The following is a 22978-nucleotide window of genomic DNA, read 5'->3' on the forward strand; positions in this document are numbered from 1 at the left end:
TGAGCAGAAGGAGGAAACCATATGCCCTGCCTCTATCCCAGGTGACCAATCATTTTTCAGTGTGCAACAGAATTGCATAACTTGGGGTAGGGGAAGCACTTATCAATAGCTAATAGCTTGAATACTGGAAAAGTTAAAAAAGCAAGAACACTGAAAACCCAGGTTATCACTAAAGGGCCACTCCTTTGATAATCTGGAAAAAGGCAGTTTAATAACATACTGAAAATGTAGTCTGGGGCTGGGGATAGTTTTTCAACCTAAGTTTACATAGGAGAAAAATGGGTACCGGTATTATGAGTTTGTGGGTGCCTTGACTCCCTTAAATTCCTAGGTGCCAGACCCTCCCCATAATTCCCAAGTCTGTTGGCTGCTGGAGTTTAATCAATGCTTGGAGTATTAAGAAGGGCTAACAGACACCGTGTTTAGCAGTGTAAAAATACAGGCCAATGGAGTTTTTCTGTGCTTAGGAAATCACCTGGGAGAAGAGCCACTATGGAGAACCAAAGGAAGGTAAAGGGTGATGATGATGATGATTATGATGATGAAGACAACAATGATTTATTAAATTTGTATACCAATTAACAAAGCAGATACAGTACCCTGTGCTGGACAGCAGAAGGGTGTGAGCCCTTCCTTCCACTAAGTGGTGTGTTAAATGCAGCAAGTTGAGCAGAGGGACAGTGAGCCATGTTTTGATTTCTTTTTGGAAACAGGGCTGCAGCAATGGGAAAAACATGACCCGCTTGGAGTTAAATGCTTTGAACCCCTCCATCATAGGCCCAGGTTGTATATATGTATAAATAAACCATATATCATAAAGCCATCACAGACTCTACTGTGCCTCATTCCAAAAGGAAACACAAACCCTGAGTAAAGCACTTGGATCCCCTGGAATCTCATACCGCTCAGAGATTGGGGTGGCATGTAACAGTATTATATGTAGAGGGGGGGAATACTACTTGGGTGTTTCCTGATTATGTATACAATCCTGAAGTAGGCAGAAGTAGAGTAAGAATAAATAAATATTGATGCAGACTGAGCATGCTCCATGGCCTCCATAAAATGTTGGGGGGTTGGAAAACCAGGGGAGACATGAAATGGTCTGCTTGAGCCCCTTGCATCATATTATATACTGGAGTATATACACACTTGGCTGCCTAGCTAGCTACAACCTAAATAGGAATATTCGTGTTTATAGGGGTAGAATACGCGGCAACATTTTGTCGCAGGTCCAGCTTGTTTCAGAGGGGGAGGGGGGAACCGGCCTAACGAGCTGCAAGAATCCGCAATGACCTACAAATCGCAATAGCAAAACTAGTCCTTAAGGATCGCGGCAGCGTGCATTTGTTAGGAAGCAACAGATCACAATGGACGCAGTTTCCCCGGGACGTCCCCAGCAAGCCCAAGCCGTCGCTTTGCTCGCCGTCTCCGCGCTGGCCAAGGCGGGGAAGCCCAGGGAAGCGGGAACTTGTGCAGGAGGGCGGGAGGGATCGGCCTCTTTCAGGGGAAGGAGGGCCTGGGAGAATTGAGCTGTTGCTTCGGCGGCGTGGTGCAAGCAGCGGGGGACTGAAACTGCGCCGCAAGCCGTTAGGAGGTCGACCAGCAGACCCGAAGGCTGCGATCCGGAGCGCGCTTACTTGGATTAGTAGTTGCAGCTGAAATCAGCAGCCTTTACAAACTTTCCAGTAAGCACGGCGAGGATCGGAGTAGCCAAAAGCACCGGCAAGAGGCAAAATATGCTTGTCCGGCCCATGTAAGAACATTTTCTCGTCTGGAAAGCGGAGGAAAGGGCGGGCGGAAACAGGCCGGGTCGGGTGACGCGTTTCGATTGAAACTTTTCTTTGGAAGCTCTTTTGCTCCCTTCTGCTGGGCTAGAGACCTCGGGCGATGTACGTCACTGCTTAATCCGGGCAACTTCTCTGCTGGTTACCTGAAAACTTCATGCAAAGCTCCGGGCACTGAGAAGCTGATCCGAAGTGCGGATACTCAAGAAGCAAGCGCCGCTGCGTTCAATGGGGCTCACTTCCTGGTAAGTTATGTGCAGCGTTGCAGCACAAGGTTGCAACCGTACGTTCCTTTCTTTGGCAGGACTTTGCTCTGGAGTCTGTATTTTCAGTGCCGAGCTGTTTGTTGGGAAACGTGTGTACTAATGACTAAAACCATCTTAGAGCCTTACTGTATTTCTCTTCACTGAAAAATCACAGCTAACCGTCCACCCTACGCCCCACCCCGGAATTTGGGGAAAAGACTTGATCTGAGCTTCCTCCCTCCCGTTTTAGGAGCTAAAGCACCTAAGGACCAGGGGCAAGACAGTGTTGTTTGGCTTCATCCTTTGGCCTGACACTCGCCACGCTTAATTTTGCACCCTCTTGGGTAATAGCTGCATTGCTGCAGGCTAACGTAATTGTTGATGAATTATTTCCACGACTTCCTCCATCCTATTTAATTCTATAATGAAATAAACATTATCACTGTCCCTGTCATGTGCTCTAGAGATGGGGAGACATGTGGCTCTCCTGCTGTTGCTGCACTACAACTCCCATAATCCCTGACCGCAGGCTGATGGAAGTTGGAGTCCAGCAACAACTGGAGGGCCACAGGTTCTCCATGTTTCCTTTAGTTCTGGAGAACAGTCTTCAAAGCAGCGAGAGCATACATAGTGCTCTGTTGGTGGCTTGGACTGCAACTCCCATTATTCCCATTGTTGACTCTGCTGACTGGGGCTGATGGGAGTTGTAGTCTGCAATGTCTGGTGGGCACCACATTGGCTACCCCTCCTTTAAAGCATGTTGGGGAACAATAGATTGGAGTAGTTGCATTAACGCAGCTGCAAGAAATTGATTTCTAGAGGTGCCAGCATCTGTCCTTGAAAGATGCCCTGCATATTTGTAAGGGAATGTTTTCAACAGTTATCACTTCTGTCATTGCAGTGCAGCTATCCATTAATTTATCACTTCCACACTGCTAAATCAGGGAAATCTCTCCAAGGAAATGATTGGAAGTTAAAAAAAAAAAAAAGTGTGTGTGTGTCACTCTGAGAGGGGACAGTTTTTGGCCCTTTTGCCAAAGATTGCCTTTTTGCTTTTTAAAGGTTGCAACGGTGCCTAATGAAAGAATAATAAGGATAAGTTACACTTGAAGAAGAAAATAATGGGTCATGTGAAAAAAGCATTACAGTTGTGGCGCTGTGCTGACTTGGGAGCAAGTCCCATGGAACTCCCATGGGACTTGCTTCCGAGTAAATGTGCATAGGATTGTACTCTGTCAATCATGTGTTCATCCTGGCATTTTTGAGTTGACTCCTCATCCACAGTTCCTGGGGAAACTGTGCCCAGATGTCAAGGATGAAAGTGCTCTAGCTTTCTGTAGATGGGTGGCATGTCCTGCTGTTGTGAATGAAGCTGCACCTGTTTTTAAAAAATCACATTTGCACAGCTGGTTATATTTATCAGTTCCTCGTGTGTAAAATGCCATGGAGATACCTGGCATTGCCTTTGTGTTAGGGATGGGGATTTGGTACTCAAAGATCTTTAATTTTTCTATTACGCTTTTCTTGCTATATTGCTTGCAAATACCTAATATTCTTTTATTAAGATGCATTTTTATGGTTCTAAAGAGGAGGCAAAGAACTCTTAATAGTACATGAAAGATGTAGAAACTTCAAAACGCAATCAGTTTCCCCACGTTGTCTTTCAAACGCCCCTTCTTTCTTCCTAGTTTTATCAGCTTTGGGGCCCGTTATGCGCCTTAATATGCCACTTAAACATCCCAGCTGGGGAATGTGTTGTGCTGCCCTCTTTTATGTTCAGTCCGTCAAGTACCGCTTCTGCTATTTCCTTCATCTGGATGGATTTTACGTGTGCACTGGTTCTTCAGTGTTTTGCCCCTCTCACTCAATTTCTTCACAGGGGCTGCCTCTCTCCTCCATCTTTCATTTCATTCCCTTGCGGTGGCACCGGTGCTCGTTTGGCTGGCAAGTCAAAACATGCACAGCCCCTGGCAATGTGACACCAGAACATGGCTGGGCCGCAGGAGCTTGGGGACCCTCTGGGGGAGGGTGTTTTGGAGGCCGAAGCACCTGCTAGTTCCTGCTTGGCTGGCAACAGGCTCAACTTAGACGTCTACCCAGAGGGCTGTCGCCTGTTCCTCAAGCTGTATGAGAAGAGAAGAGAAGAAGTGGAGCAGGTGGAATTCTTGAGGCTGAGCTGCAATGAGGAACTTATCACTTCTACACTAAGCACCATTCCGGTCCTGAAGGGCTTAAAATCCCTTGTACTCAAAGGTAAACTGCATGCTTCTTTTCTCTTTCTGTCTTTTGACCGACTGTTTCAGTTTTTAATTTATATTTCTCCCCTCTGTTTAGATTAGCTTTCAGGTTTCCTTCCCCGACCAAGCCCATCAAAATGGCCTTAGGCCACTGTTCTCACAAAGGCGCAAAATGGTCTGACTCTGCTGCAATCCTATGCATTTCCCCACCTCAGAAGTAAGCCCCACTGTGTTCAATGGGGCTTACTTACTCCCAGGAAAGTGCATGGTACAGTCAAAAACTCCAAACCTATGCATGCTTACCCAGGAATCGAGCATGGTGAGATTTACTTCTTAGGAAACCTGCAACAGGTGGGTCTGCACCCTCTCTTGGGAATGGGCCTGTTGTGTTTGCACGTATGTAAGCCCACTCTTTTCAATAGGGCTTTCTCTTGTGGGAATGGACATGGGGCTTTTAAAGCCTTCGTTTTCTTCGGCTGAGCAAAAGTCAGGTTTTCACTACTGTATTCCTTCTGACATTTGGCTTGGAACGGACCTTGTTTCAACAGTGAATGAAACAAGACTGCTTTCTGATCTTTAGTTGTAGAATGGGGTTTGCAGAAGTGAAAAATGATGACGACAGTTCCATATCTGTTCAAATGCCAAATTGGGACAGTAGCTTCCCTTCTTATGGTGATTATATTAGAGATGATTTAATCTTGTGTGTGTCTATGTAGCACATGAAAAAGCTTTTGGAGCGATATTTACTCTTGATTTTTATACGTATAGTTTAAGCTGAGGGGGTCCTTTTCTTCTTCTTCCTGTGCTTCTCTCTTCATCACCCACTTTTTATTCTCATGCCACCTTCCCATAAACTGCAAGCGCTGTTATCTTGCCCATGTTGGGAATGAAATGGGCAGGCGACAGAATTCTTCCCATGTTGTGGGATTTTAAAAATACCTGCACAGAAAGCAGGGGGTTTGATGTTGTGCTGTTTGCCTTTGCCTTCCTCTGCCTAAGGGTCCCCACCCCCTGGCCATCTGTAACATGTGCACTGCATTTGGCCCGAAGTCCTAACCATATTTATCCCAAAGTAACTTCCATTGGAATCTGTGGGGCTTACTTCAGGGTATGCATACATAGGCTTGCATGGTTATTTCAGAACACTATGAAAAAGATCAGGCTGCAGATTGATAACCATGTTGAAATCGACAAGGAACGTTATATTGACTAACACGTTTATCGTTTATGACAACACAAGCTTTTGTGGACTGGAGTCCATTCGATCAGTTAACCTTTAAGGCACCACAAAAATACCTTTCTTTTCTTTTTTTTCTTTTGCTTGTGGCAGTCTATATTGGCTACTCTTTGCCTTTTGAAATTGGTGTGACACTCCCTTTCGGAATAAGCGTGTGTGTCTAACTCTGGAACTGTTTTGATCCTCTTTTTTTGTTTCAATTATCTACAGCAAAAACAGCAACTGTAGCTTTCATTAATGCAGCTAAATTAATACTGTACAGTTTCAGCTGGCCAAACTATTAAAAACCTAGGTTTTATTAGTACAGTACAGGTATTTATAATAACCAGTTTATACTGAATATAAGCAACAGTAGCTGTGTGTGTCTCATGCGCAGCTGCAAGCTACCAATCTTGTTGCTTTATTATCATTGTTATATTGGACTGAAAACTAAGGGGCCAGAGAAGGCACCTCTTTGTGAATGTAGCATGTTAATCACTCCTGCTGTAGCCCTGAAAGCAAACAATCCAGACTCACTTCCACTGACAGGTATTGGGTTCCTGTAGCCCCTTCAGGCCCCAAATACTTCAAGCTTCTTGAATTTTCCAGTTATCTCTGTTCAGTCTTCCATATTGTTCCATTGGATAGCCATGTGCTTATATGAGGCTAGTTAATGGAGATCCTTGCAACGAGACTTTCTCTTCCTGCATTTTCCTGGCCTGCAGGTGGACACACCAGAGATGAAATTGGCACTCCCCAGAGAGGGTTGGTGGCATCATTGCCGCAAGAGCTGGGGGAGCTAAGCCAACTTGCCCATGTGGATCTGGGCTTCAACAGCTTCAGTGCTCTGCCTTCCTGCATCACCAAGCTGGGCAGCCTCAGGAGCCTCCTGGTGAGTCACAACAGCCTGCAGGGGCTGCCTGAGGACTTTGGCCAGCTCAGCAACCTCACTTTCTTCTCCGCCATGAAGAACCAGCTCCAAGGTCTGCCGCAAAGCATAGGGGAGCTGTCAGCACTACAAACACTGGACCTCTCTGAAAATGCGCTGGAATCGCTTCCCGAAGAGATTGGGAACCTACATAGTTGCACAGAACTGGATCTCTCAGGGAATCTATTAACAGGAATCCCTAGCTCTCTTGGTAAGTTGTTCCCAAATGCAAGAGAAAGGGAGTAAATATTTTAAGATGCAATTTGAAACAAATTACGAGATTAAAGAAGCTACGACACGTTTAGGGTCACATGGCATAGCTGCAGTTTTTCCTGTGCTATTGCTAGGAAGTAAGTCCCATTTAACTCAGTGTGGCTTACTTTCATAGGATGAGCTTAAATTAGGTCATTTTTGATGAACGGGAATACAAAATATGCAAATATTTAATGAAACATATATAGACTTCTCAGCAGGTGTTCTCAAAGTGGTTTACGATACAACTTTTTAGGAAACCCAATAGTTACAATCTAAAATATTTAAAGTTGTTAAGATTTGCAATGGGAAACCCAGCCAGATGGGCAAGGTATAAATAATAAAAATGTTGTTGTTGTTTTGTTGTATTCAGGCTGAATAAGGCACAGTCTTTACAGCAGCACTGTCACGCTACTGATAACCAGAGTCCTGACTAAACAGAAAAACTTTTCTGGCCCTTTTTAAAAAAACCCACTGTTTCAGATCTGGTGATTCTGCAGCTGGAGGGTGTTGCGTAGCTGCAGAGGGATCCACTACTACTAATGGTGGTACCCACATAATCAGGATGTGATTGTATTACAGCACAAAGGGAAGGAACTCTTTTTTTTAGCTAGAGGGCCATATTCCCTAATGGGCCACATTCCGGGGGCTGCATGACAGCGGTGAGCAAGACTAGAGGCAATGTGGGTAGAGCAATTGATTTGACTCTTTGTACAGCAGGCTATGTTCTAGCCTTGCAAAAATCAAAGGGATTTTACATGCACCTCCAAACACACAGCTCTTCACTATTGAGGTGAGCTACAATGTGAAGGGCATACTAGGATTAAGCCTGACTCTCCCCCCCCCCGACCTTTGTTAATTAGATTATTTATTACATTGTGTTCCTCGAGTACCAGGCACGTTCCTTTTGGCTAGTACGAGAACCTTTCTGTAGTAAATGTTTATGGTATGAGTATGCTGTATAAATAAATAATATATATACAAAATATTGCTCTGCATGCATGTATGCTTGAGGGCTGGTTTTTTTATTGTGGTGGAAGTAAGCAAGACCCCAGGTTCTTCTCTTTTTGGTTATCAGGGATTTGTAAATTGTGAATGGGGGAGAGTTGTTTTCATATAAGGATTTACGAAGCGTAGGCTGATCTCTCTCTCTCCCACTCCTGTTCTGACTTGCAGGCAATTTGCAATCTCTGCGGCAGCTCCATCTTCACAGCAATCTTCTGGTGTCAGTTCCTGCATCCCTGGCTGGCCTTCCCAACTTGTCCAGGCTTGATCTGCAAAACAATAGGCTGCGCAGCATCCCTCCAGAGATCCAGAGCCTCCCCTTTGTGCATCTGCGTGGTAATCCTCTAGGAGAGCCAGAGGTGCCGCTGCAACCAGGTTAATTGCTTTTCTTCTGTCTAATTTGTCTGTTCAACAGCTGCTCAAGCTGGCGACAGTCAGAAGCTGGCGTGTGATCTTCTGCGTGGCTGGTGCAGAAGGCAGCTCTGTGGTTGTTGTTTCTTTGTGATACGTGTGAAGACACATCTGAAATTGCAGCCCTTACAATATGAAGGACTGGTTGAAAGACCACCTGGTTGGTTTTCACAGGCAGCTGAGCCCCCTTCAGTCATTCCTCTCCATCCCATCAAAATTGCCTGGACAGAAAAAGCTGGGCTTTGCCCTTAATCTCCGCCCCTGCGGCTGTTTCCCCTGATGGCCCTTTCCCCACCATCCAGGGAGCCTGCCCTACGAGTATAGGCTCCCCTTGTGACCCAGATCCAGGGCCTTTTTTGAGCCAGAACTCACTGGAGCTCAGTTCTGGCACCTCTCAGGTGGGAGCCATTGCCATTCTAAGAGAACAAGGGAGGCACTCATGGTGAGTTCCAGCACCTCTTTTTCTAGAAAAAATAGCACTGCCCAGAACTACATGTGAACAGGGAGTAAATCATGTGGGGAGTGCATTTGCCTGCAGCAGGCTTCCTCCTTCAGACGTTCCCATCCAATGCATGGGGGTGTTGAGGGGGGCAACAAGTTGGGCCCTGCTCCTCCCGTCACATTGTTGCGGTTGCAAGATGGCACAACATCTGAAGTGGACTCAGATCCATCTCAAAATGAGGCACTGCTGAAAGCAAAGCATTAGGGTTGAGGCTAAGAGAAGGCTGCTAAGAAGGGTGGGCAGACCTTAAAGCCAAAAGAGCCTTAAAGTCGCTGATAAATGAAAGTCACCATTACCCTTAGACAGGCGTTGCTTGTGAATGTTACTCTCTCATAGGGCGGGGGTCACCAATCTGGTGCCCACAAAGACTTTCATGGGTACTTCAGGGCAGATGTCCCAGTCTCTGAGCTTTCATGTTGAAAAAGGAAAGTCAGTCCCTAGCCCTCTTAGAAACAAAGTGGTGAGGCAAAATGTGCAGGTGCTTTTCAAGCAACATCTGTGGCATTCGAGTGAATCTGGTGTGGCCACTTTTATATGTTCCTGGTTCTGAGGGGTGCTCCCTATTGCTATAGACAACAACCACATCTCTCTCTGTGTGTAAGTAAAATCTATATAGCACGACGACATCTGTAATCATGACCAGCAGAACATAGCTGACTTCCCATGGTTAGCATAAAGTTGCCAGGGGTGGCTGCCTCTCTAATTTTGTGTTGTCCATTGCAGCCAATTTGCGTTATGCCCTGCTCTGCCTAGCAGCTATTTTGTGACTCTCAAAATTTGAAATGTGTCCACCGATCCATAAATGTTAGTGACCCTGTCATAGATTTTATTTTGAAATTCTGGTGGGAGTTCATGTCATAGAAATCATGGTTAATATTCAAGTGGTGAAATATCTGGGGCTGGCCCTGTGGGAACAAGGCATCATCATCATCATCAACAACAACAACAACAACAACAACAACAACAATTTTATTATTTATACCCCAGCCACTCTGCGCAGCTTCTAGTCCCTATAAAAACTTAATGAAACATCAAACATTAAAATGTTTGACTAAGCCATTTGTCTTCAATGAGTGGAGTAGGACTCACCATTGGTTTGCGAGCTGATCAAAGGGGTGGCACAACAGCAGCCCTCCCACCATACAAATATATGATAAAGAAAGAAATGAGGACCAAATGCATTTTTTTTGTTTGGAAAAGTTGAAGACTACTATACTCATTCCTACAGAAGCATTTAACGCGTTCTGTTTATACTCACGAAAACTTTGTTTTCTGACTTGTTGCAGACTCAAGCTCAAGGCCAGAAAAATTACAAAGACTGTTCCTTGAAGCTGGTGAGGATAGGTATTTCACATACTTTTTTTTGGCCGGTGTCTTTCTGTACTATTATCATGTCAGAGTATCTTCCAAATTCACTTTTGGCACAATACTCCCCTTGCTTCCCATGGCTCCTAGGAGAGAGGGATATACATCTGATACTAATAATAATTAATTGTACCGTAATACCTTGTTCAGTTGTTGATGCAGGGGTAGTTTCTGTGGGTTAATCATCCCTGATTTTTTTTACAAATGAGCCAAACTGGATTTCTGAAAAGAAACCGGCTGCAAGTTAACTATCAATGGCAAACTCATTGAAGGGAGCAAGGCAGGCACCACCGAGTAACATCTCTAAGCAGTGCTCAGGGAGATGGGTCCTGGGTCCCTGTTTCTTCTGGGACTCTTGAGTGTGGAACAGCGGCCGCTGTTGTTGGTCATTCTGCAGGCGGAGTGCCATCACTGTTTTAATCTTTGGGATGTTAGGATTGCTACTAGTCCAGTAGTAGCAATCATCACCAGATAAGCCTAGAGAGGGGGCTCATACATCCAGGGGCCAATGGCCCACTCTTTCCTGGAGCCTGCAAGTGGGACCTCTGCATACCAGCCCTGAAAGAGGAAAAAAGCAGGGAAAATATCTGAGAATAGCAAGGATAGGCTTCTTATAAGAAAATAGTTTCTTATTTTACTTTGTCACTCTTATATCCCACCCATCAACCCTGCGGAAATACAAGAGTGGCTAACAGTATGCCATATCAAGAAAAAATTATATCAAGTAGCAGTGTTGGGAAAACGTTTTCACCTTGTGCCTAACTGAGGCCAATGTGGGGAGACAATCAAATGCCATTTGGCAGGGAGTGTCGTAATTAACTGCAAGGGGGCACCACCAAGAATGCCCTGTCTTCTATCGTTGCCCACCCATCAGAAGTTAAAGTTGGAATAACAAACAGCTGATCCCTAGCAAATCTTCATAGATGGGTAAGGCTGAGGCAGTACTGGAGAAAGTGCTCTCCTGGGTACTTGGATCCCAAGTTGTTTAGGGCTTGTATTGGGTCTGGAATGTCACAAGTGTAAGGGATTTGAGGACCGGGGTAATGTGATTCCACCCCCCACCCCCACCCCCTGACAATAACAGCCAGGTAGTTGCAAGTTCCAAACTCTGCACTCAGACATGGCTAGGAACAGCCATATCTGATAGTCATTCAGTTATCCTCCACATATTCTAGAAATGGAACCCAGATGCTGTTGAAGGTGATGAGACTATCTGTTCCTTTGGAGCAAGTATCCAAAACTCAGTTACCACCATCAGGGCCCCAGGGAGAGCAGGGAAGGCCATGGGATTGGAGTGATCTGGATGCAGCTAAGTGAAACACAGTGTAGTCAAGCCTTAGAACTGTATCTAGAATTCTAACAATCTATAGATATTTATAACTCAGAACTTTGGAGTAAAGAGGACTGTAACGTCATAGAAACACCAGTGCTTCTCTTTGTATCTTCTAAGCTTTACTGTGACCCCTGAAGGCTGCAGAGTTTTCCTAGCTTGTGGTGTCCAGTTTTGCTTCCCCTTGGGTGCCACCACCACTTCGGTAAATATCCACTTCCACAAGCACTCCCCTGACCCCCAGTGGGTAAAGCTGAAGGACCATGACATCCTGCTGAGTGAAGTCCTGGAGCTGCAGCCTCATGGCATTCATTTCCAGAAGGTAAGAAGAGTTCATGAAGTCATAAAGGAGTTTAGGCTAGAACTGCGCTAATTCCCCCAAATCTTTCAACTTGGGTGCTGGCTTGGGGGGAAAGAAGAAGAAGATTGGCCTGCCAAAAAAAGTGGCCACTGATAACACTGTGTGCTAATGTGATAATGGCTGGGTTGCTTGCAAATCACCATTTGTGGCATTTAGGCTGCTGCCAAAGAGGTTCGGCTTAATCAAATGTGAGTTCCATCAGGAAAAAGGCCCCAGGACAACCATTCTGCTTGCCAGATATGTAGAATGTGGGAATAAGATAAACAGAGTTCTAGTTTGGATAGGACCTCTCCTTTTTTTAGAAAACAACTGCTGAAAAGGTATTTAATAATATAACCCCTCCTTTTTGCAATCTGTTTTAAGAATAGTAAAACAATTAAGCACATTATAAAACCCACACAGATTTGCATGCAAATATTATGAAACAAGCAGGATCTAAAGAAAAGAAAAGCATAAATCACGATTAGCCATTACATGTTATTCATTTACTTAGATTTATACTTTGAAGGCTGAGGGTGACAGATTATAGGCATTAAAAATGCATTGCACTAAATAGATGTCATCAAAGTTTCCATCTCCCTGGCCCCTGAAACCCAGCAATGGTGTTCTTGCATACTATATGCATTGCACCTTCTGTGCATTGCAATCACTGTTGCATGCAGCACCCCCAGTTAAAGGACCAGTGCAGGTCTGAAGTTTGGCTGGAAGTGTATAGAAGCTCTTTTTCAGTTCACCATGTAATAAAACCCATCTCTTACTTCTAGCATGTCTGTGAGTTATGTGGGAATTTCTTCGTTTCCCCTCATCTTGATGCTGTAATAGGCAACCAACCTTCCATGCCTTTGCCCTCTCCGCTTCCTCTTTATGAGGTACAGCAGAAATGAGACACTCTAACAACCTTCGCTTGCTCTCCACATCCTCCCCAATGGCTGCCTGCTCCTGAGGTCCTTCTCTTGCTCCCTGGAGCTATGGAGAAGTTTCCTTCTCAGTGGTTAACTCATGGAAACCGTCTTGTTCTGTCTCGTGTTCTTCAAGGAGGTGCTGATCTGGCTGCCATATGCCTCCACACAGTACCTGCACGACCGTGAGATTGTAATTCGAACCTTCAGTGGGCAAAATTGGAGCGACTTGAGAACCAGAGTGGAATGGAAAGAAAAGCCAAAGGTAGGCCGCAAAGTGCAACGTGTTGTAAAACATGCCAGTTACCTTACTTCTCCGCGAGTTCTTCCTTGCGTCAGTTGAGTACCATATTGAATTCCTGCTGGAAGCTTGGAGGGAGTGTTGAGCTGTAATCTGCAGCTGCTTTCTCTTTGGTATTGCCATGTGTTTTCCCTAGAGATTGTAATACACAACACCCAGTTCGTTAACTCATTAAGTTAACCTAGGCATGCTAAGCAAGTCTTATACTTGGTTTTGTTTGCAACTGAGATGGGTGGCCTTTCACAAAGAGCCAGCATAGTGTTGTGGTTAGGCAGGGGAGACCCAGGTTCAAATCCTCACTCATTGGTGAAGCTCAGTAGGAGACTTTGGGCCAGTCACTGTCCTCTCAACCTGACCTATGTGACAAGATTGTTGTGAGGATCAATTGGATAGGGCAAAAATCATGTGTGCCACTTTGAGCTCTTTGGAGGAAAGGTTGGTTATATGTGTAGTATGTTAGGAATGGGGGTGTGTGGGGGGGTTGTGGTCTAAACCACAGAGCCTAGGGCTTGCCAATCAGAAGGTCGGCTGTTCAAATCCCGCGACGGGGTGAGCTCCCATTGTTCGGTCCCAGCTCCTGCCCACCTAGCAGTTCGAAAGCACGTCAAAGTGCAAGTAGATAAATAGGTACCGCTCCGGAGGGAAGGTAAACGGCGTTTCCGAGCGCTGCTCTGATTGGCCAGAAGCAGCTTTAGTCATGCTGGCCACATGACCCGGAAGCTGTCTATGGACAAACGCCGGCTCCCTCGGCCTATAGAGCAAGATGAGCACCGTGACCCCAGAGACGTCTGCGACTGGACCTAACAGTCAGGGGTACCTTTACCTTTTTACTGTTAAGAATTACATTCTCTTTTGTTGGCCTGTCTGTTTTGTGTACTGCCAAAGAGAGAGAGCTTTTAACAGAAAGTTCAGTAAGTTAATAGGTCTGTCAACACACAAATTGGACAAATTCAGATGTGATGAGTATGAATGAGCAACATGCTTGAGCTAGTTATTTCTGTGAGTCAGCTGGCTGTTTCATCATCTGAACCAGCATGCCCAGCTTGCAGAGGAGACATCCTAGTTTTCTTAAAACCAGAGTTTCCCAGTTTGAATGCCACAGGGAACTCTGGTATGAGGAAGCAGGAAGTCTCTTCTGAAGCTGGGTGTGTGAGATTAGGATGAAGGGCCACACTCAAGCTTGTTGCTCATTATTTACAACCCAACAGGCTATGGCCTGTTGTTGGGAGTGGCCCTGTTACATTTGAGCCAGGCCAGTTTGTGGATATTTGTAAGGCTGCTGGTATAAGACCTGTGCTCATTTTCAGTGCCTGGTTCCCTCTGTTTAAAGTATTGTCGCATATTACAAAGGTGCCTGTCTGTCCTTCCACACCCTCTGACAGAAGCATGTGGCCTGCTGCAGCGTCCCTCACTTTTCCTGGTTCTTGGTTGTCTCTCGACTTGTGGAGAATGAATGCAGAGTCCCTCAAGAGGGTGCCTTGCTTTTTTCAACTGTTGATCCCAACATCAAAGTGACCTTTCCCCCTGGCGTGACCGAGGAGACGAGGACAGTGAAGCTCCAGGTAAGCCTCTGCCCAAGAAGCCTAATGAGTCCAGAAATGTATTCAAAGATTGGAGTGGTTGGTTTTTTTTTATATAAAAAGTCCTATTTCAGCCAGGTCGCACAGTTTAGGTCATGAGTGCCTTAATGTTGCCCTGGTATTATAAAGTCAAAAAGACATGCCCTGAAAGATTTTTGTAAGCTCCTATTTGACTTGCGCAGTCACTGCTCAAATGATTGCTTTTAGGAATAAAACTATTGACACCTGTGGCTGGAATCCAAAAGAGCTTTCCCAATATTGCTTCTTCCACGGTGTCAGATCCCTTTTTGGTGGAAACCTTCACTTTCAGGGCGATTTTTTGAAGACATTGATAGCTGCTGTGGGAGGGGGAGATCTGTAAAGTCCATTGCTGTAGCAAACCCCCACACTACCTGATGGAGCCTATTCTCCCCCTTTTAATGTTCAGGTGCTGCCTGTGTCTTCAGAGGACCTACAGGAGATCACGAATGATCCTGAGACAGTTGCTAGCCCCCTCCTCTGCCTCTCCCAGAATTCCAGCATTGACTTCCTTCAGCCTGTAAAAATTCAGCTCCCTCTGCCCCCAGGAGTCACAGGTAGGTTTGATCTAGAAATTCCCCCAGCAGAAGGGTTTTCACAGAACTGTTAATGCTCCCTTAGAATTACCACACCTGAATTTCACAGGCTAGCTAAATTTGCAGAACGTCGGTACAATTAAATGTGCTTTCAAGCTGGACAGTTAATCTTCTCTTGAGGATGTTGGGTTGTGCAAGTATAGTGCACTATAGCAAACTGAACTGCAAGGTGCTCTTGTTTATTCTGGGTCAGGCCGCCCCAGTCATTTCACAATTTCACATGTTCCATTGATAATGGGAGCAAAACTTCATCCATCCTGATTATGAACTGAGTATAGTTTGTCCTCGAAGGTCTGTAGATAACAGCATATTTTCTTTGGTCCACAGGTCTGACCCTGGATCGCTCCAGGGTGCATCTGCTGCACAGTGACTGGAATGCTCAGAACTGGAATGACATCACCAGTCAGGTGGTGCTGGAGTTCACCCACCTCTATGCTTTGTTTGAAGTCACACACTTCTCCTGGTGAGTTGACCCAGGAAGAGTAAGGTCCCTCTCTTTCTCTGAGGCACACTTCATACATCTTCCTGGACCAGCAAGAAGAGAAGGTTCTATCCCTTTCCTGCCCTCCACACACATTATATATAGCGTAAGAACTGGGAGCTCCACAAAGAAGAGACCATGTTCATCCAGTTGTTTCCTCTTTCCTCAGAACAAGGGGTGGGGTTGGCAGTCAACAGTTAGATAACTGTTCAGTCTTCTTTGTTAATTGGTCCTTGGTTGCTGCTTCTCCACCAGGCAAGAAGGATCATATGGGGCTTATACAAGCCAGGCTGCAGATGTCAAGGAAATAAGCAGCTATCCTATTTTTAAAAGACATCTGAAGGCAGCCCTGTTTAGGGAAGTTTTTTAATATTTAATGCTGTATTGTTTTTAACACTTGATTTGGAGCCGCCCAGAGTAGCTGGGGAAACTCAGCCAGATGGGCGGGGTATAAATAATTAATAATAATAATAATAATTAATATTAATGTTAATATTATCTGATTTCCTGCAGTGTATACTTGAACGTAGCACAACTCAGGGTATTTGTGTCTGCCTAGAACATATAGCAAAGAATACAGACACAGAGGAATGGAATCTTATAGGTACCAGGTGCGCTGGACAAAATTTATAGTATTGTACAGTAATGGCTTGTTCATGTTGCTGATTCACTCAGACATGGAAACTGTGAGTTGATCACATGAAGTTGTGCTGATGCCTCCTGCTTCACAGTAAACGCAAATGCACCATGGCACTCGATCAATCTGCTTTTAGATGCTTTGCTGCGTAATAGTAGATACAGGGATTGAATTCAGAGTTTTGCTCAGGGTGAAGAAATCGCATATGCATTTCATCATGAATACTGATCAGCACAGGCACATTCAACTCATCACGCTAAGTATTGTCTCTGAGTTGTACCTTGTGGAATGATCATGATTTATTTTGTATGTGTAGTCAATAATGAGATTCACAGCTTCTTCCTTTCCCTCAATCACACATCATTTCCTTGCTTTTGGGAGGTATTTAAATAGGTGAATCATATTGCCCCTCTGGGGGTGGGGGTGGGGGTGGGGGTCTGTTTTTTGTATCATCTGTGCAGTTTTCCTTTGACATAGAAGCGCACTTGTGCAACCCCATATGTTTCTTCTCGCATAGAGAAACGGAACTTTGCACTCATGCCGCCCCCATTTGCAAATATATGTGCTCACAAGTGAAAAAAAGCAAACAAATCAAAATGGTTTTGCAAATCCCCACTCTTTCCCCCAGGTACTGGTTGTGGTGCACCACCAAGACCTATATTGGTGGCTTTGCCAAATATGTCTATAAAAGGTTGCGCATGTACCAGGTGAACTTCATAGCTCTGCAGAGGAAGAAAGACCCTGAACAAGTCTTGCTGCAGTGTGTCCCAAAGCACAAGGTAAATAGTTCACTGTCCCGGTTTCGTGTGTGTACATGCGCATGCAGTAATGCACATTCGCTTGTGATCTGCAAGCATAAAATGCAGCCAAGAACATATCTATGTTTAGAGAAACTTGTAACCCACCAAACTAAACACGGTCCTCTGGTCACCAGGGGATCAGTAAGCCGCCTGCTTTTTGCTCTCTTCCTGGATTGCAAAAAAAAAAAAAAAGAGGAGGGCACAAATTGTGCAGGGCTGGAGCAGAAGCTGTGATCAGTAGCATGAGCTATATAATGCATGAAATCCAGAGAGATCTTTCTGGGTTTGAAGGGGGGGGAACCAGCTGTTTGTGAGTAGAGCCTGCTCCTATGAATGCTTTGAGATTGGCTTTGTGCGTTGTTTTATAATAGGCTTTAGTCGAAGTAAGAGCAGCAAGCATGGCGGGAGCAGGAAACGTTGGCTAGTACAATCTATGGTTTGCTGCAACAGGGTGAACGAGCCCAGCTTAGGTGTTCAGCTTGGCATGAGTCCTCATAACGGGGGTAACAGAAGCAAAGGAAGTAGCAAGAATGGCAGGGGTAGTGCGGCAGAAGCTACCCTTTCAACACTGGGTGTCACTGCCGCTTACAAGGGATGGGTGTGGCAGGGTGGCAGCGAGTTCAGGGTTTTATGGGTGCACTAGTGCGCCCAGTCTGGTACCCCTGCTGGTGTGCCCACAAAGCCCAGACCTTGCTACTGGCCTGGCAAGTGGCAGCAGCCCTGGGGTCAGAAGCGTGGTTCTGCAGCACCGCACCAGCTGCTCTTGCGTTTACGAAGCTTCTCCCTCGGAAACCCTCATCCTCCCATTGAAACTGCACAAAGAGTAATGAAATGAATTGGCCCTGTGAACCCCCAATATCTATTCCCCCCCCCCAATCTCTTCCTGGATGTAGGTTGATCCTGTTTTGAAAAGGCTCCACGACAGATACCGAGGCCCTGAGCCATCGGACATGGTAGAGATGGTTGAAGGGGAGCAGTTCTTTGCAGCCTTCGAACGAGGCATCAGCATTGATGCAGGTAAAGTGCAGCGGAGCCTGCTTGTCTAAATACCCCTGAAGAACAAAGGGACTTGGCCCTTGCCTGACAACCTCAAATCTGTTGACCCAAAGGGGTCTCCTGAAACGAGGGATGCTTTTTCTGGGCTCAGAAGTGATTGTGCAGGCACAAGCTTAAGTCAGACTTGCTAATAAACCTACAACCGTTACCAGCTTGCACTTTAAAAAAAAACCCAAGCCTTCTAAAAGACTAATAGCTGTACTTATTAATTTTTGTGCTGGCCATTAAATAGGGGAAGCCCCCCTCCTCTGTAGCTAGCATTGAGATGCTAACGTAAGATAAGACACCATGTTTTCCTGGCCTTTGTCTGTCGAAAGGGGTCTGCAGCAAGGGCTGTGGTGTCTGCTCAGCAGGAGGGGCGATATTCTCCTGCACTGGGTCATAGTGGGTGGTGGGAAATCCCCCAAACCAGTCCGTGAAGACAGATCACCTATCAGTGAGTATGTTCATGCAAAACCATTGATGTTCTCATTTTCGCCGGCCAATTAATGATGCCGAATCAGTGGGGGGAACTGGATTATCCCAGATCCTCATCTTGCCCCCACACCCCGATGGGCCAACTTTGTCAGGTGGGCAGGATCCTATTTGTCTTGTTTCCCCTTGATTTTTAGCCTTTTACAGCACTATGGCTTAATGCAAACTGATGTTTTGCCTGTATTGCCTCCAACTTAACTCAGACCGCCCAGACTGCACTGATGGAAGGATTTCATTCAACTTTTTCTCTCACTTGAAAAACGTGAAGGAGGTCTACATCACCTCTGAAGTGGACAGGAAAAGCAAATCTGTGAAAGGGCAGGTACATTGGTTTCTCCTTCTTGCCGCCCCCCCCCCCAAGCGAGGTTTCCCATGATATATTCATTTATAATACGTATCTTAATAAATGGACACATCTCTCATTAACAAATGTATTTCTTTTCCTTGTCGTCCTCATTCCTAATCATGTGCCAGTCCATAAACAGTGTTGCTTATCAGAGTCCATGGCTACAATCCAAAAGATGAGTGTGTTTAAATCCTGCTGAAACAAATCAGAGTTAATTGCTCCAATCCCACGTATTTCTCTGGATTGCACTCTTGTGTTTGTGAAAGGTGCAGAAACTCATTTTTTTTAAAAAAAATGCAGAATGTTCTAGAGAGAAATTTCAAAACATGCAAGCCCTATTTGCAAAAGGCTTCAATGACTGATGGGGTCCAGGTAGGGTCTCCTGCCTTCACTTTTCCAAACATCAAAACTGTTATAGAACCTCAAATATTGGTGCCAAAATAAAACATGCAAATTTAGCTAGCTATATTTTCCAAGAAAGCTCTCTTAAGCAAGCTGAGAGATCATAAATTTTAGTACGTGTTGTGCAACTTGTTCCAAATAAGATCATAGGCATAAATTATATTTAGTTTCATCATTTTGTGCCTAGATAGAACATAATCTTCTCTGGCATTCGAATTCAATGGTTTTGGGGGGCAGACGAGAGCAAGTGGGGAAGATGCCAACTCTGGCTTACTGACTTTGAAGAACATAGCATGAATCCTCTGTCATCAGTGGAAGATGCACTTTATTGCCCTTAACATCTGTGCTAGCAGGAACAAGGGGAAATGGTGGTAGGACCCCGAGGGAGAGACAGGGAAGTGAAGATCTCCCAAGGAGAGAGACTGGGAAAAGAGAGGAGAGCTCCCAGGTGTCGTTTTCTGTGGCTGGCTGGGATTAAGAGTTACTTTGGATAGAGAGAAGATTCTGTATTTGTGCACCATTTTTGTATTTTAGATATCCTGCTGCTGATTTTCTCCTCCCTTATTTTTGTTATGCTGTGGCTGTTAAGAGAATCTGTATTGTATGTGGGTCTGTAGTCTACGATGTGTTTCCTATTATTATAATTGCATTTTTGTAACTTTTTTGATCTTTTAAGGTTTCCTTTTACCGAGGTGCTGTTCCAGGGGACATTCCTGAAGAGGTTACCAAGAGGAGGAAAGGCCCTGATTCCCATTGGCTAGCCACCTTGCCAATCAAGCTACCCGTAAGTTGCCTAAGATCCCTGGTTCAGTCCCCAACATCTCCACACAGGGCTGAAAACGTCTCTTGTCTGAATTCCTGGAGAGCCACTGCCAGTCAGTGGAGACAGCACTGAAGTAGATGGATCAATGACTCAAAATATAGTAGCTTTCTGTGTTCCTGAGTAGAGAGATAATTGTGGCAGGTTTGATTGCTGTGTTGCTGGTTTTTCTTGGCCCATGAATAATAGACTTTTTTTTTAATTCTGTTTTGCCAGAAATTGAAATCCCAGGGAAAGGAGCAGCCTACAACCCCAAATGGCTTTTCTTTCCCCCCTCTGAATTTGGGGAATGCTGAAACTGGCTACTTGACCCAGGCCAACCTACTTGCCATTGCTGGGCGTGTTGGAGCTGATTGGCCAACGATTGGCTTAAACCTGGGTTTGTCTTACCAGGAGGTAGAGCAGATACGATACAATTACAGGTGAGTGAGGCTGAATCTAGCCCTAAGGCTGCAAAAACACTGTCAAAACAGCCAAATAATGATGGAGCAGGCTCCGTACTTGCAGAATATTGAGCATCAGTTGAGAAAGAAAAATGAAACACTGATTATTTTTACCGGAAGGCAGGGAGTGGAATAATCTCCTTGAGCTCCTTACAGCATAATATAACAGGAATGGAAAACTCCAGATGTTGGTGGTATTCAGCTCCAGCCAGTGGTCAGAGATTAAGGAAGTTGTTGTGTAGCAACATCTGAAGAACTTTGCTAGCATATAGCAACAAACAGCCTGGAGGGGAGGCTGGCACCCTGAACAAGAGCACTCCAACACATGGTAGCAGGTCTTAGATGCTTTTCATTTTTTTTTCTTGCAGAAGTTGTTTTGTCTCCCTCTCTCCAAACCTCAGAGAATGACTGGAAAACAAAAGCTGGGATTCGCAAAATGTTGGGGCGGCTGACAATAGATGGGTGGAAGCCAGGACTGAAAAAAAAATGAGGGGTTGGAACCTTTGATGAGTGCAAAATCCAAAACCAGAATCCTTCTGGTCTTTAGACATTGATAGAAAATATCTGTGAGCTTCCATGTCCCTTCCTCTCTCCCTGCCCCATAAGGACTGAGGCTTGTTTTTAAAACACGTGTGATTTCTCAGGTGGTGCTGAATTAGGCATAAGAACCTGCAGCTTTTGATCATGCCGACCTTTCTGTTTCCGTGTCCCCTGCTCTACAAAGGCAGTTGGTAGGCTTCTGGAGAAGTGATTGGATTGCTTATGTGCTTAAGCTGAAATTTATTTTTCCAATGGTTGCTAACGGAACATGTCTTAGGATTTTATTGTTTTATGCTTTGTGCGTTTCAAACTGTTGTAAGCTTGCCTGGAGCAAATGAAAAGGCATATTGTAAATATTTCAATGAGACTCTCCAGTGATGGTTGTGTGCTGCGCCATCTGTATTTTCCAGAGACGACCTCGGTGCTCAGGTTCTGCATATGCTCTTCTCCTGGGCTCAGCAAAATGAAAAGCACCCCGACTGTGTCGACAGGCTGATCAGTGCCATGAAGGAGAGCGGCCGCCAAGACATAGCAGATGAGATCACAGCCATCATTGCGCTGGGAAGGCAAAAGTACAGGGAGTCCATCAGGAGAGTGGGTCTAGACCAGGAGAGCAGCACCGAAGACTCTGCCATTGCCATGGTGTAGCTGCCAGCAGGAGGCCTCCATTGCCTTGCTGTGGCTTGCATTGGGCAGGCAGGAACCAAGCAAAGGACTGGCAGTGGATCCGTGAAGGAGCTGAGGCTGAGCAGTGTTGACAACATGCATCTAGCCCCAAGTACTAATGCTTGGTCTCTTGTTCTCACCCAGGGCTGCTAGAATAAGAATGACCTGCCGAACATTAATGATGCAGAGACACGCTGAGCCCTAAATGTTGCCAGTTTGGTAACTTATTTATTTCATGTCCATCACTACTCCTATAAGGGGGGGAAACCATCTGTGATCTGTTGTTAAATTCAAGATGGTTTCTGTGGGTGTCACCATGCCCTCAGATACCCTCCTTGGTTCTTGGCAAGGCCTCCTGCCCCTCCTATATTGCATTCCGATTCTTCCATGGGACTCAGCTATCTGGAAAACAGACACTACCTCCCTCTTAGCACTCCCCCACCCTGAATGCTTGTGGGCCCCACAATGGGGTGCTTGGCCTACTTTTTTGTCTGGTCAATAGTTTGGTGTGTGTTGCCTGCTTTTTTTGTTTTTTTGGGTTGGGTGTTGCCTTCTTCCTCTCCATTTTTATTTTGTTGTTTGGGGGCGGCAGTTGGTATTTTGCCTCATGTTTTGAGGGGGAGGTTTCCTGAGCATTGGCAGTTTTTCTTCTGTGGAATGGGTATTTTGTGGAACCCGTAGAAGAAATTCCACGCAGTTCTAAGAAGCTTGTTCTCTCAGCACAAGCGCCTCCGCTTGCCTGATGGAATCTCCTCACTTCTTCCCTATGTGCTGTTCTGGGGATTCTCCTTACCCAATTGTGAGGGGCATGGGGAAGGGGAGGAAAGCCTCATTGTGCTAACAGAAGTCCTTGTGTGGGCTTCTGGTAGCAGGACCAGTTAGTTAAATCTGGCCTCATGACATTTTCTTAAGACTTCCAAATTTGCCCCTTGGCCCCAAAAAGGTTGGAGGGCCTTGCTCAAAGTAGATTCTCTTGTATTCACCCCAACAGGCTTGGCTTCAGATTTTATTTTAATAACTGAAGGATCATGGGATTTGGAAGTGGGAACCAGGAAAGGTGACACGTGCCTGCTATCTGCTGTCGGACTTTACATCTGGTTCACTTGGGGAAGGACTCTGGGCCTACTACTTACACCCCCAGTTGGGGGAACTGTTATTAACTGCCAGTTTCTTCTGGTCTCGGCTGCTATGTCTCAACCTAGCCTACCTCACAGGATTGTTGTGAGGATGAAATGCAAAAGCGTTGAGCTGCTTGGAGGAAAAAGGCAGGACACAAATGAAAT

At 45.4% G+C, this 22978-nt stretch overlaps 1 protein-coding gene across 1 annotated transcript; it reads left to right on the plus strand.

The window, feature by feature from the left end:
• Window positions 1-1550: 1550 nt before the first annotated feature.
• On the plus strand, window positions 1551-22214 carry PIDD1 (p53-induced death domain protein 1). Its single transcript, XM_033155618.1, has 16 exons — window positions 1551-2029; window positions 3909-4282; window positions 6208-6621; window positions 7839-8042; window positions 9867-9924; window positions 11396-11597; window positions 12672-12800; window positions 14219-14398; window positions 14844-14991; window positions 15358-15493; window positions 16777-16927; window positions 17842-17965; window positions 18682-18800; window positions 19903-20010; window positions 20263-20468; window positions 21440-22214. Exons 2-16 carry the CDS (start codon window positions 4018-4020, stop codon window positions 21675-21677), a joined length of 2682 nt encoding a protein of 893 aa, XP_033011509.1. The 5' UTR covers window positions 1551-2029; window positions 3909-4017; the 3' UTR covers window positions 21678-22214.
• The last annotated feature ends 764 nt before the right edge of the window (window positions 22215-22978 follow it).

The sequence above is a fragment of the Lacerta agilis genome, chromosome 1 (assembly GCF_009819535.1).
Source record: "Lacerta agilis isolate rLacAgi1 chromosome 1, rLacAgi1.pri, whole genome shotgun sequence".
Lineage (NCBI taxonomy): Eukaryota > Metazoa > Chordata > Lepidosauria > Squamata > Lacertidae > Lacerta > Lacerta agilis.